The following is a 14,142-nucleotide window of genomic DNA, read 5'->3' on the forward strand; positions in this document are numbered from 1 at the left end:
ATATATGGCACTTTACATCAATGCGTTTCACAATGTAATTGCTTCCTCAGGATCCATGCCACACTACAAATAAAGGCTGGGCCACAATATTAAATAAATATCATCCATGAATAAACACAAACTCTTAGTGCTCTGGACAGATATATCAATATAAAATAACCAGAAAAACATAATAAACCTGTCCCCTAAATGGCAAATATGAGAGAAAAAAATGGTGTTTTTGCTCTATGTGGTACAAGCAAAGTCACATTTATTCACAGCCTCCTTGCACCCTATTTTTGGGCTGTCTTCTTCCTTTGTTCAATAATAGGGATGGTACCCAAAGAAGAAATGTTATGTATCATGCGAACCCTCCCTTTGGTCTCATTTGGCACTAAGGTAGTGCAAATAGTAATTACATTCATTGTGCAAGAAACCCTACCAAGCTTTCCCTTTGAGTCAGATAAGTTCATATATCATTTCGGATCTATGCATTATTGAACTTTGGTGTTATTATTGCTGTTTTGCTGCACTATTGTAAAAGCCTTATAATGTTTATGCAGATAAATACCCAACATAACTTTGAGCATTCTGAAGGTGTTTCCCCCAGGAACCAGATTCAAGCTGTCATTTCTTTTTAGTTTGTTACAAAACGAAAGCAAGCACCAGGTTGCAAAAGGCAATGCACACTCATTCCTTTCTTTCATGATTTCATTCACAAGTCCTAATGCAATTAAAAAAAAATATATGTAACATTTACATATGGTGTGACAGTTGTTGCTATCATACCAGGCACTTACTCAGAGTTGGACTGTGACTGTTTCATGATAAAGGAACTTGAATCCTCTGACGTATGATGCAGTTTTGGGGAGGAAGGGACAGATGAATCTGTAAGTTCCTCAATATCTGAGTGGGAAGATGGAGCTTTGTTGGATTTTTTCTTGCCAAAGGCTTGTTTAAAAGAACTTCTCAGCTACAAAAGAGAAGGTGAACAATTAAAACTTTAGAGAAGTGAAAACTAAATCACAGCCTTTTGTGTTATGATAGGTAAATAATAAAACATAAATCTGTGTCTGTACTTTTATCATGTTCTGTTTTGTAGAACAGTAAACAGAGGGTATATTAACATTGATATCAGCCCCTGCTCCAGAGGAGCTTACAATCTAATTTTCTTTTTAACAATTAGCAAGTTTCTCCAGCAGCTAATTACGGTAACCTAACAGTATGTTTTTGAACTTTTTATAATAGTATTGACAAATGCACCATTTTAAGAAATCAGGTAACAGTACAGATTAATAAGCTATTTCACCTGAACTGAAATTTAAACAAGATCAAGTACATTCTCCAATAGCTGAAGGGTTAGGAGTGTCTCCTCATCTACCATGTAAGCTAATTCCCTCCCATCCTCCATTAAGTGAAGTTGTAAAGGGGTCAGATGGACCAAGTTACTTCTGAGAGTGAAGAAACCAGTGGGGTAGTGTGAGAAAAATCATAAGCCAGGCTTTAAATAATGAAAAAAAACATGAGCTAGACCACATTTGAGAAGGTCAAATTAGGCCTATTATTTAATAAAATATATACCATGAATAACTTTCAACTCAATTGATAAATTCAAGTGCTAGTCCTCCAAAACATTAAAACACAAAATGAATCACAAAAACAGTTCCCCGTCTCTATATCAATACATGTATTTAAATAATTACAATTCAAAATCAAACACAATTATATAGACCTACTGTTCCACCAAATACCTTGATTATGAGGACTCTACAATACCACTAATTAATGAGGAATAAATAATATGGTTAAATACGCATTTGTTTAATTAACAAAGGCTAAGGAGAACCCCTTTACCAGTTTACTTTGGAGGAGGGGAAGTTAAAAAAAAATTATAATAAACACAATGGATCACACAGGTGGATTACCAGTGGAGCTATTTTTTTCCAAAAAATGCCCAACAGGTCACTCAGGCTCCAAATGTTGTCATGTGTGGGTGTCAAGGACAGCACACAAACATATTATATGCTCCAGAAGTATTATGTATAACTCCACAATGGTCCTGAGCTACTAATCCCAGAATGCATTCACACTGCACACAGGTATGTCATTTTATTTACTTGGTTGACGTGTTCCTAATTTGTTCCTAACTGCATTTATCCTTTAATCTAAAAAAAAATAAAATTGCATACTGGCACATACTATTCATTGGCAACATAAAAGATCTTTAAACATTTTTTTTTTACTATTCTTCCTCTAGAGGTACAAAATGCAGACATCAGCGTAACAGAAATAACAGTTTAAAGGCAGGGAGATCTAAAACATAAAGCCATGCACAAGAGATTCCTGGCAAATGGAGAATCACAGTGTGAAACTGAAGAAGTGTGAATACCCAAAGAGTAAGCTGTCTTCTCCTAAATCTACTACAAATGAATTGAAATACCATATAGGTAGACCCAATGACAAAATCTGGAAGTCTTTGTATAATGAACATATAAATAATACACAGAGCGAGAATGACTTTCTATTCTTACAGTAAACTAAAATAAAGCATCATTTTAGTTACCGTACATTAGTACTATAATGCATTCATTTTCTGCTCAGAATAAGCTCAACACATACTGTGTAATGATACCATTTCATTATTCAGACAACCATATTCTAAAAATGACAAAGTAAGCTGAAAGCATCTACCTGCATACACCTGTGTTTGGCTCATGAAATTAGTCATTAGATATTACTCTGACTGTGCTTAGGTTTTGGTATAATATTACCTCCCTCCGCCCATATTCTCTTCACTCTGATTACAGAGAAGTCTTCAGTGCCATTAACAGAACAAGGCAAAAAGGGGCCAATTTGAAGTATTAAAAGGTTGTAAATATTTTAGGAAGAGCAATCAGGTGATTTTTAGAAACATTAAAGAGCAATATTGTACTTAATCACAGAGCTGTTATTGACCGCATTTCAACCCTACTGAAAATGCAGTTTCTATTGAATCTGAAATATTAAGGAACACACTAGGCTATTTCTTTAAAAGAGGCTTATGATGAGTCTTGCAGACTGATCATTTCATGCCGTCTCTTACTATGGCCAGTACTTACTATGTGTGTATAATGTGTCTGTGTGCTAAAAGTATGATTTTAAACTACATGCAATGCACGATTATTATTGCCATTAGAAAAATATACAGGAAAAGACAGGAATTGAAGCATTGCCAAAGCTAGGGCATCCATGCCAGGCAGGTTGGTTAAAGAACAGCATGCCAAGGCAGTGAAGATTTTATATTCACCTCACTTTTACTGAAGTTCACCTTGTGATAAGTAGAAATAGAATGGGATAACATGACGTTAGTACCTGTGTCATATAAGTGTCTATAAGACCTAGATTTTCACATTTTATACATGCAGCATAACTCTTTTGTAACTAAATAATGCAAAAAGTTGTTCTAGCTACAAAGTAGGTATGTCAGAACAAATTTGAATGCATTCCAAATGTGAGAATTTGAAATGAAAACAATAAACTGGTAAATCTCAGTTTCACAAGTGCAGCTTGAATATATATGGTGGGCGCTTATGATAGAAGTCCTTATAAGCAGTATTAATGACAAGCAAAACTAGTTCTAATATGTGCTTACAAACCAGAAAACACCTGCACCCCTAGATTATTACATACATAAAAACCACTAGTAATGAGACAAATTATGTAAAGTTCTAGAGCAATTAATTGAATTTCCTTTAACTTCTTAACCACTACTACTGGTATGTAAAGCTAAAAGGCATAGGAGTTAAAACAGACTTTGAAGTAAAATGTGAGGTCTATTTCTATTGTCCAGACCCCCCAAACCCTGTACAAATTGCCTGCAAATAAAACATGCAAACTATGTCTGAAGTTGAATCTTCATTCCAGCAAAATCATGGAGAATACAGTGCAGCCCAAATTTTGAAAGAAGATGCTCTTGCAATGGACTGCATTGTTTCCTATTGAGATATGGCCTCCTCTGCCTTACCCAGGGATGGAGACATCATGTCCAGCAATGCAGAAGATGGGAGTAAGGTAAGTATAAAATCTAAGTTTTTCTGTACAGGTAAATTTTGCAAATGCTACACAGGCAATTTGTATAGGGTAAAGGCCTGACATTTTAAGCGGACCTTGTATTGTACTGCAAGGTTTACTTTTAGTATGAAAAGTACACAATGTATACACAGAGGATTCTCTCCTTTTGAGATAAGTATATAGTTTAAAGGTAAATCCTATTCCATATTTAATGCTAAGACTGAGTGTTCCTGACAAGGGTTACTTTTCATCTAGGCTAGTAAGAGGGTGCTATCTGAATTTTTAGCAGAATTAGGTGCCCCTAGAGTAGAAACTTGAATGGAATATGAATATGCAGGAAAAGTTATACCTAATCCCACCTATTCCATATCCCAGATTTATGTAAACTAACCGTACTTTGACACTTTAGTAAGTTTGCCGTTTTTACTGCATTGCACGATATATCCTAGAACTAATTTACCAACTGCCTAATTTTACCGCTATGTACTAAAAAAAAGTGTTGTGAAAGATACTAAAACAATTTTTTTTTCCAAATCTAGGACTGCACACACAACCTAAATGGTACTATAACCTAAATTCCCAGCTGCCCTGTATGCTGCAATATAAATACTTACCCAATTTTTCTTCTTCTTTTTTTTGGAATCAGCATCATTAACACTACCAATGCTAGAATGACTTGCAGCACTGTTGATACTGGAAACGCTTTCAGAAGAATGTTGTCTTTTGATCTTCATATCTGCTAACAAATGTATGAAAAGTTCAATAAATGACTTAAATATATACATAACATCGACTTAAATCAAAGAGGGAAAGTTGTAAAACAAAGTAAGCATGAAGAAAAAAAAAATGGTATGGTTGTGGTGTCTTTATCCTTTCCTGATCAAAACTAAAGTCAGCACTATCTTAGAACACGATTTTAATAAAACCCTGCTCTGATTTTTAACTTAGGCCAGAAGGATATATATATATATATATACATACAGCCCTGACAAAGCCACGTGCTTGGTGGCGTAACGTGTGGGGGCAGAGCCTAGTGCCGGATTGTTTTGAATTGCAAATCGCTATTTTACTGCTTCTATCATGTGAGTGACACTCTGGAATTATTTTATGTGGAATTAAAACAGTATTACACTACGGGAGATGTCCTCTGCTCTTTCTCTATGTGGAGTTAAGCTGAGAAGAGTCCCGTTTTATACTGCCATTGAAGGGGTTCCTGTCATCAGCTCTCTGCTGCCACCTAGAGCATCGTTTTAGAATTACCATGCTTGGTTGACCTGTATTAATTTATGGGTCCACAGAAGGAGGTGAGTGGCCATCCATATATATTATTAGGCAGCGGAACATTGAGTTAAGGTGGAGCACCATGTTTTTCAAATAGACTATTTATCCGGAGCACATCGTAGTGATTCTTCACCATTCAAGCGCCTTATTTGATTTTCACCATTCAAGCACTTTATATGTATATTTATATTTCATACTTTGATTGAACTATCACATTTGAATCTGTTTATGAACTATTTTGGCTATATGAGTTAGCGCAACACTATTTATGTATGTTTTATGTTTTCAAGTGTGGGATCACCTTTTAAGTGTTATTGCAGCGGCTCTATTTTATTAGCTTATTCACTAGTTTGATAGCGCACATTGTTTATTTTTTTTTTGTTATATATATACAGGATATATGACAATTTAATTGCTGGAATGTCAGGGGCGTAGCACTATGGAGGCGAGTCACACAGCCATTACTACTCAAGCGTGTGCTGAAATGTTTTAACTTGCACTCGCTTGGGTCACAGACCAGTTTACTCATTGTTTGCTGAGTAGTATAAAAAATAACACATGTATGCATTGTGCTGTTGGCAGAAATTTAGTGACAAGAATCTGGAGCAGCAGATCAAAATCAAAGTTTGTGTGAAAATGTGCATCCAAAAGTGTGAGTAAAACTTTAGCTCTGTTACAGCAAGCTTATGGTGAACATTCAATGAAGAAATCAAGTGTTTTTGAATTGCATAGACAGTTTAAGATTGAAGACTTGCAGAATTGAGCATGAACAGGGAAACAATGTGGCAAATTCTAATAGAGGAGCTTGGGAATGAAAAAGATTCCCATGAAGATGGTGCCTCGAGTCTTGACAGAAGATCCAAAAGAATGTCATCAAATTTAATTCAATCTTTTGAAGAATTCAGAGGTGCTTGATAGGTTTATTACCAGTCAATTCCGGGACTTAAATTGTCACACCTCATAAATACACTATATACAGTGTATTGATATATATAGATATATATATCTATATATATACACAGTTGTGTTCAAAATAATAGCAGTGTGTTGAAAAAAGTGAATAAAGCTCAAAATCCTTCTAATAGCTTTTATTTCCATACACACAAATGCATTGGGAACATTACAAATTCTATTCCAAATAAAAACATGAAGAAAAATATATCAAATTTGAGTTGTTCCTCTAAAAAAATTGAAGAAAAGTGAATATTAGACTGTTCAAAAAAATATCAGTGTTTGTATTCTTCTTTACAAACTCAAACATTCACTATATAAACTGAAAAATGTTTGAAGATTTTGCTTTCCTTTGAATCACTTAATGAATATTTAGTTGTATATCCACTGTTTCTGAGAACTGCTGTACATCTGTGTTGCATGGAGTCAACCAACTTTTGGCACCTGTGAACAGGTATTCCAGCCCAGGATGATTGGACTACATTCCACAGTTCTTCTTTATTTCTTGGTTTTGCCTCAGAAACTGCATTTTTGATGTCACCCCACAAGTTTTTTATTGGATTAAGATCCGGGGATTGGGCTGGCCACTCCATAACGTCAATCTTGTTGGTCTGGAACCAAGATTTTGCACATTTACTGGTGTGTTTGGGGTCGTTGCCTTGTTGGAACATCCATTTCAAGGGCATTTCCTCTTCAGCATAAGGCAGCATGACCTCTTCAAGTATTCTGATGTATTCAAACTGATCCATGATCCCTGGTATGCGATAAATAGGCCCAACACCGTAGTATGAGAAACATCTCTATATCATGATGCTTGTGCAACCATGCTTCACTGTCTTCACAGTGTACTGTGGCTTGAATTCAGTGTTTGGGGGTCGTCTGACAAACTGTCTCCGGCCACTAGACCCAAAAAGAACAATCTTACTTTCATCAGTCCACAAAATGTTGCGCCATTTCTCTTTAGGCCAGTCAATGTGCTCTTTGGCAAATTGTAACCTCTTCAGCACATGTCTTTTTTTCAACAGTGGGACTTTGCGGGGGCTTCTTGCAGATAGCTTGGCTTCACATAGGCGTCTTCTAATTGTAACAGTACTCACAGTTAACTTTACACCTTCTTTGATCTTCCTGGAGCTGATTGTTGGCTGAGTCCTTGCCAGCCATTTTGGCTATTCTTCTATCCATTCGAATGGTAGTTTTTCGCTTTCTTCCACGTCTTTCAGGTTTTGGTTGCCATTTTAAAGCATTTGCAATCATTTTAGCTGAGCAGCCAATCATTTTCTGCACTTCTTTATAGGTTTTCCCCTCTCCAATCAACTTTTTAATCAAGGTATGCTGTTCTTCTGAACAATGTCTGGAACGACCCATTTTCCTCAGAATTTCAGAGAGAAATGCACTGTAACCAGCATGTACAACATTTGCTGCCTTCCTTCCTTAAATAAGGGCAATAATTGCCACCTGTTTTTTAAAGAATGAATGACCTCACTAATAGAACTCCACACTGCTATTATTTTGAACATGCCCCTTTCAATTAGTGATTCAATTACACAGAATCAGCAGCATGCATGTCATGACTGTTGGGTCTGTTGGATTTCTATTACTCTACTACACCTCCTAGTAAATTATTTGCCATGTAGAAATATAATTTCTACCAAAAACAGTGATTGATCAGGTTAGTGATGTCTGACTGCTATTATTTTGAACACAACTGTGTATATATATATATATATATATATATATATATATATATATATACACACACTGTATAAATATACACACATACACACATATACAGATAGATATAATTTTTTTTTAATACTGTAATTGTAATTACTATTTCAATACTGTAATTAAACAGAGGTATACTGCCATCTTCAGGCTACAGTGTCACTTGCAGTGCTATCTGCAGATTGAAGGCTTATTTCATGAAAGGTGCCTCCCAGCTTGCACGTAATCAATATTATTAGTTCTTGATCATTAGTGGAACCAAAACTATCGATGACAGCTGGGTCTAAAAGGTAACATCTGCACACAATGCTGGCTACAACATGTCAAGGGAGACATAGATTAACATTCCCTCAACATAGGTCATCATGCAGGGCATGTTTATCTACAGATTGCAGGTAAGAGGGGGCTAAGGCCTTGTGGGCATCATTATGAGATGTTACACTGGCCCACCCACTGCATTATGATGAGAGATTAAAAAGTATTCTCTTTGCCATGCTAAAACTGAAAAGTATTTAATTCTGGCATATGTTGCCATTTTTGCTAACCTTTTCACACTACCTTGATTGAGAAAATATTAGCAACTAGATACATTTATTTAGAAGATTTAAAACATGGTTGGTTCAACCCAAGGATGCTCATCCATAGCTGAAATATCAGTTTTAGATAGATTTAGCCTGTAAATAAAAGGATCAGAGATCTGCTACTTAGTCCCATCTCACATTATTTCTTTCCTTGCTCATTCTGCTAGGCAGACAGGATGTCAGAAGATTTCCTGTCTGGTCTGCGTCAGAATCACCATGTAGATGTAAAGGTAATAAATTAAGGTAGTAGTAGATGTCTGAGCCTTTTTCCTTAAGCTTAGAAATGCAATGACATACAGTATAGTTAAGTAAGAGAACTGTTCAAATCAACTGCAAAAACAAAAATGTATAACCTGAGTTCATGCAATATAAGCTGAAAAAGACAATGCTTTGAAAATGATAAAAAAAAAATCAATTTCTTTGACATAGGGTTCACCCTCCAACAATTAGCAAAAAACAACACTGTCACAACCTCTTATACCTAACACATACCCTCATCAACATGGGTCAAAAGTGGTTGCAGTACCATATATGCAAAGAAATAACAGCATTTGGACATTCATTTCAAAGATAAGTATACTCATGCTAAAATATGAGAGCAAATTCTTACTGTGTTATCTTGAGCTAGTTCCAGCAACAGTGATACGAGTCACCATTCACACAGCCTTTATACACACATTCATTTGTGAAGTGCTGCTTCTTTGTCAACCAATCAGAAATGAAATCTGCTATCTGTAATTTTGCTTAAAGAAGACGTCTGATGGGTAGTAAGTGTGTGTAGCACACCCTTATACCCAGTGGTGTATTTAGGTTTCGTGTTGCCCTAGGCAACACAAAAATCGGCTCCCCCTCCCACCACCACCACGGAGAGACCCTGACACCGACCAATATCCCCCTCCCATCAAGAAGCTCGTACCCTCTCTCAGATCCCACTTGGTCCCCATGCTGCATGTGTCTCTTCTTCCATCCCTTCTTTTGAGGGGCAGCGTTGCCCCCTGAAAATTGCTGCTGCCCCCCTGAAAAATGCCGCCCTAGGCAAATGCCTTGTTTGCCTGGTGGTAAATACACCCCTGCTTATACCATTCCAGTGTTAGTACTACCACATTATATAAATGAATCATCATTAAAGAAATACTGTACATATCACAATGGATTGCCAATCCTCTTTGAAATGATATCTGCTACATTAAAAAATAAATTTTAGTGAACAATATTGCATGATTAAAGCAAATACCTCTATGAATGTGATCAGAACCATTCAATGCTCCTTGGATTGCAGCCTGCGCTGCGGAATTCTGAGCCTTCAGCATCTCTATTGTCTCTCGAAGCTCAATGAGCTCTGACTCCTAAAACATGAGAATTAATGAAAACATTTATAATCAGTCTTAGTTGATAAAGCTGTAAAACAAGACATGTATATATTATCAGTAAACAATGGCTTGCACGTGACCTCCTGACATTACTGCAACACCAGCCAAAATGAGTGTGCAGTAAAAAGGGCAGCCTTGTAATATTTCAACAATTATATAAAGGCTTGTAAATAAGTGGTCTGAAAGCAGCAAGGTCATCCAATCATTCTTGGGTGCATAATTACTGGTCTATGTAATAGCAGGATGAGGCTTCAAGCTGGTATGCTGTTCAGTCATTCTACGTAATTCTTTGTAGCAGCCATTAGACAGAACTATATGTAATAATAGGAATGTTCGCTGCACTCTGTTGTAATATGATATAAATCAGAATTTATGTTGCACGGTAGTTGTTTTGCCATTATACTGGTATTTTTTTATGTTTGTATGATAAATATATATTATAAATATACAAGTAAATAAAATTAAAAAGTATGTATAGTCAAAACTTATTTTTTTTTAGATTTTGTTTAGAGTTGAGAATGGTTAAAACTCCTGTTCCTTTTTTTTTGGCTATGCCTAGTGGAGGAGATTTCCTTTCAGATCGTGTCCCACAGATGCAACAGGAAGCAAGAAGAAATGTCTACAAAATGATTCCCTTCTTAACAGTTGTGCTTTGTTGGGGGGCAAAAATATCCTTATCAAACAAACAGTAAGTCTCTGTAATTCTGTATAGAGATCCTCCAAGTCTGCCTTCATTCAATACCAACAGATTATGAGGCTGTATGCAGACAAGAGAAAAGAAGCAGAGAAACCTCTAAGGCACCTTTCACACTGATCCTCCTCAAAAACATATGCATATTTGACACCTTTTTTACTGTGCTTTTGGTGTGTTTTTCTTAAGGACATGTGACTTAAAAACTGCTCCAAAATGTTCCTCGGGGCATTTTCTATAGATTTCAGTGGGAATAGGAATTTTTGGTGCTGTTGTCTAACTGAACAAACATGCTTCAAAAATACTGCATGCAAGATTTTTTACACCGCCACGGAATTGCAACACCCCAGTGTGAAAATATACATAGACATACTGTACATAGTGAACCATTTTTCATGAGCTTTTCTTGAGCTTTTTTTTTTGACACAAAAGCTCTTCAAAAACTCCTCAGTGTGAAAGCAGCCTAAGAACATCAGCTTTGAGACATATGGCCTTAAGTAATAAATTCAAAACATGCTCACTTGCACTATATGTTGGGAGAACCACCCTATGGTGCATCATGGCTTTAAATACTTGGTAAGTATATGGCTTTTAGTTACTCAGTCATCCTACATGTTGTTGGCCACTTTCAATAAACCACTTAAAGTTGAGTAGATTATTGAAAGTAAACAACATGCGGGATTACTAAATGTCCAAAACCTTATCAAGCTTTCCAAATCGTGATACACCATAAGGTGGTTCTCCCAGCAAATAGTGAATGTCAGCATGTTTTGAATTGTTGTTGAAGGCTATATGTCTCATGGCTGATGCTCTTAGAGGGGTTTCTGTTTTTTTTATCTTCTCCTTAGACAGTTGCCACCTAAACAAGTGCACCCATTGAACGATATACCCTTGGTTTTCGTTCTGGTGACAACTGTAACATTTTGTATTTCCCATCACTGTTTGTCTTAGTGATAATGGCTACCAGGACAAAAAAGTGAGTAAATATACTGTACCTAATAGTTAAGCAGAATGCAAAGAATACAGTGGATCCAATCTTCCCTATGTTATGCAAAACCAAAAAACATTTTTGACTATATACCTGATACAAATTTAAAGGAGAAGTTCATTTTTCATAACATGTTACATGTTACACCCATATCCAGGGTGTAATATGTAACGTGTTACTAAATAAGCTGCCCCTAAACCCTCCCGAGCCTCTGTTGTGACAGCAGTGTGGGATCTTCTCTCTGCACCCACTGTCACAATTTTAAAAATACACGCCCGCGCAGAGCTCCTCCCACCCGATTGTGTCATTCATTCACAGAGTTCTGTGAATGACAGAACTACAACTACCATCATCCATTGCAGCAGACAGCTTTTAGTTCTCAATGAACTACCAGGGCACTGGTGAGCACTCTAGTAGTTCATTGATTCTTCTTGTATGAGGTATGAGCAGACAGCTACACTGCCAGTCTGCAGGAGCCTGAGATTGCACCCGCAATATGCTGATCACGGGTGCATTGCTTTACAGGTTCCTAATAAAAACAACATTAAATGCCCATTTCTTACCTGCAAAAATATGTGCATTTTTTTCTAGAGAATAGGAGTGAAGGAAAATTTCCCCAACAGAGCAAGGAAAGTAAAAGGTAATAGTAAATAAATAAGAAGGGTATTTACCAATCTCTACTTTAATCTAATCAAAAGTTTTGGGTTGTCTTGTACTTTATTCAAATGCTCAACCATTATTTAGCAACAAGCTGCAACTAAGCCAAAGCCATCACTAAAATGTTCATACAAAGTAAATATGAATAGGTACAGATAAATGTGAGCCAAAGAAAGCAACTGTTGATGAGAAAAAAACACGGAATAAGAGAATAGCAAGAAGTGTTCACCTGTCTCAGGCTTTAGGTAATATATGCCAGTAAAGAATGAAATATTCCCCTTTTTCTCATACTAAGCATTCAAAAACAAAGCATAGACATCAATTTCTCTATTTGCTGGACTTTTCTAATGGATCTGAATATCACATATTTTAGATTGCAAAACATAACCTACTGAAAGTGTTTGCTTAAATCGAACAATTGATCAAAGTCACATCACGCTATTGTGCTTTATATAACTTTACAAATTCCATTGCTGTATAAGATTTAGTGTTCTAGTGCTTTAGAGCCCTTCTCAACCTACCTTTTGTTCCGCTGTCATTGTCAAGCTTTGCAGTCGTCCAGTCATATTTCCTAAGCTCTTTTCAAAAGCCGCCACTAAATGAGACTGGAAATGAAGCAAAGAAAAAAATCATGAAACAAGCATCAAACGCTCACATTTATGGCACATAAACCAGCACTCAGCACATTTATTGAGGTAAGTAACTGTTTTTTTCTTTCTCATAGCAGTGATTTTGGTCATCTTCAATTACTGATAAATGAAAATACTCCAGCCTAGATCATGAAACGACATAAACAACATGACGTGCTTAACATTTATAGGCATCACTTCATCATCCAATGTTTTATTATGTTTTGACCATAACTTTAATTTATTTTTTTTTATTTACAAATATTTTACTTTTCCTAATAAAAATGACTGAGGCTTTCTGTATGAATACTTTAGACAGAAGTTTGCATGGAAAATGTACTGCTTTCTTGTCATAGCTGTTACTGAAAAAAATAAGAGAAAAGCTGCCCAGATAGTCATTATAAAGAAATGTATTACCGGGGCTGTGGCACGCACAACGAGAATAGACTAGACACCTTTTTATATATGACAAGCCTTTAATTTGCCTTTGTAAAGATAGCTTCATTTTTATTTAGGCCACTCCACAATGTCAATCAAAGGCCTGCTTCCATTGAAGGTTTTGCCAAGTTGCCGACACCTAATGATATACATCAGATAGGAAGAGGGATGCAGCTGCTGGGGGCAATCTGACAGAGAGGAGAAAACACAGCTGACAGTGATATTTGTGTGAGCAGGAAAGAAAAGGAAGGACCAGAGTGAGTCACAACAGTAGAAGCCTGTGTAAGTAATCCTAAGTTATCCTACCCTTTCCCATTCCAATTCCTTTATAGTTTTAATGGTATGTGCTTGCCTACATAATGCCTAATCTCTTATCTTTAATAATTTTTTCATTGAGCTGTCGCAATCCCTTTGAGAACTCAGACAGTCACAGTGATAATAAAGTATAGATGTTTTTTTCCAATGTAAGTATAAATTAAAGTGTGTAACCTGAATTGTAGCTGACAACTGTGGAATTTCTTCCTATGTTGCTGCTGTATTATCTTTCTGCAGTGTGGATAGGGTTAAACGGAATACTCATTAATGCAGAAGTGCAGCAGCCATCTTAAAGGAGACCACTTTGTAATGCTCATCTATGGAATGTCTCCAGTGCAGGGGGTAGTCATCTTGGCTGGGTCTGGAGGACAGCGAACTGGGCTGCTAGAGAAAGGGAGCTTGGTTGTACCACCAGCCTGAACAATGTGGGGAGGAAGCCATTGTGGGGACCATGTGCTGCTGCAACCATTTTCTGTGCGAACAGCTG

The 14,142-nt window shown here is 36.5% G+C and overlaps 1 protein-coding gene across 17 annotated transcripts in view; it reads right to left on the reverse strand.

Moving 5' to 3' along the window:
* NAV3 (neuron navigator 3) overlaps window positions 1–14,142 on the reverse strand; it is an 833,019-nt gene that overhangs the window by 64,084 nt on the left and 754,793 nt on the right. For 8 of the 17 annotated variants that reach the window (XM_089674062.1, XM_089674060.1, XM_089674053.1 and 5 more), the window contains 5 exons: window positions 12,795–12,878; window positions 9,802–9,913; window positions 4,644–4,768; window positions 3,266–3,286; window positions 780–952 (listed from right to left, as the gene is read on the reverse strand). In XM_089674062.1, the coding sequence (XP_089530188.1) occupies window positions 780–952; window positions 3,266–3,286; window positions 4,644–4,768; window positions 9,802–9,913; window positions 12,795–12,878 (515 nt within the window). The remainder of the gene's footprint in view (window positions 1–779; window positions 953–3,265; window positions 3,287–4,643; window positions 4,769–9,801; window positions 9,914–12,794; window positions 12,879–14,142) is intronic. The other 9 variants (XM_089674057.1, XM_089674066.1, XM_089674065.1 and 6 more) reach the window with 3 other exon arrangements.

Source organism: Staurois parvus, unplaced genomic scaffold (assembly GCF_062004578.1).
Source record: "Staurois parvus isolate SC_StPar_1 unplaced genomic scaffold, SC_StPar_1.0 ptg000147l, whole genome shotgun sequence".
Classification (NCBI taxonomy): Eukaryota; Metazoa; Chordata; class Amphibia; order Anura; family Ranidae; genus Staurois; species Staurois parvus.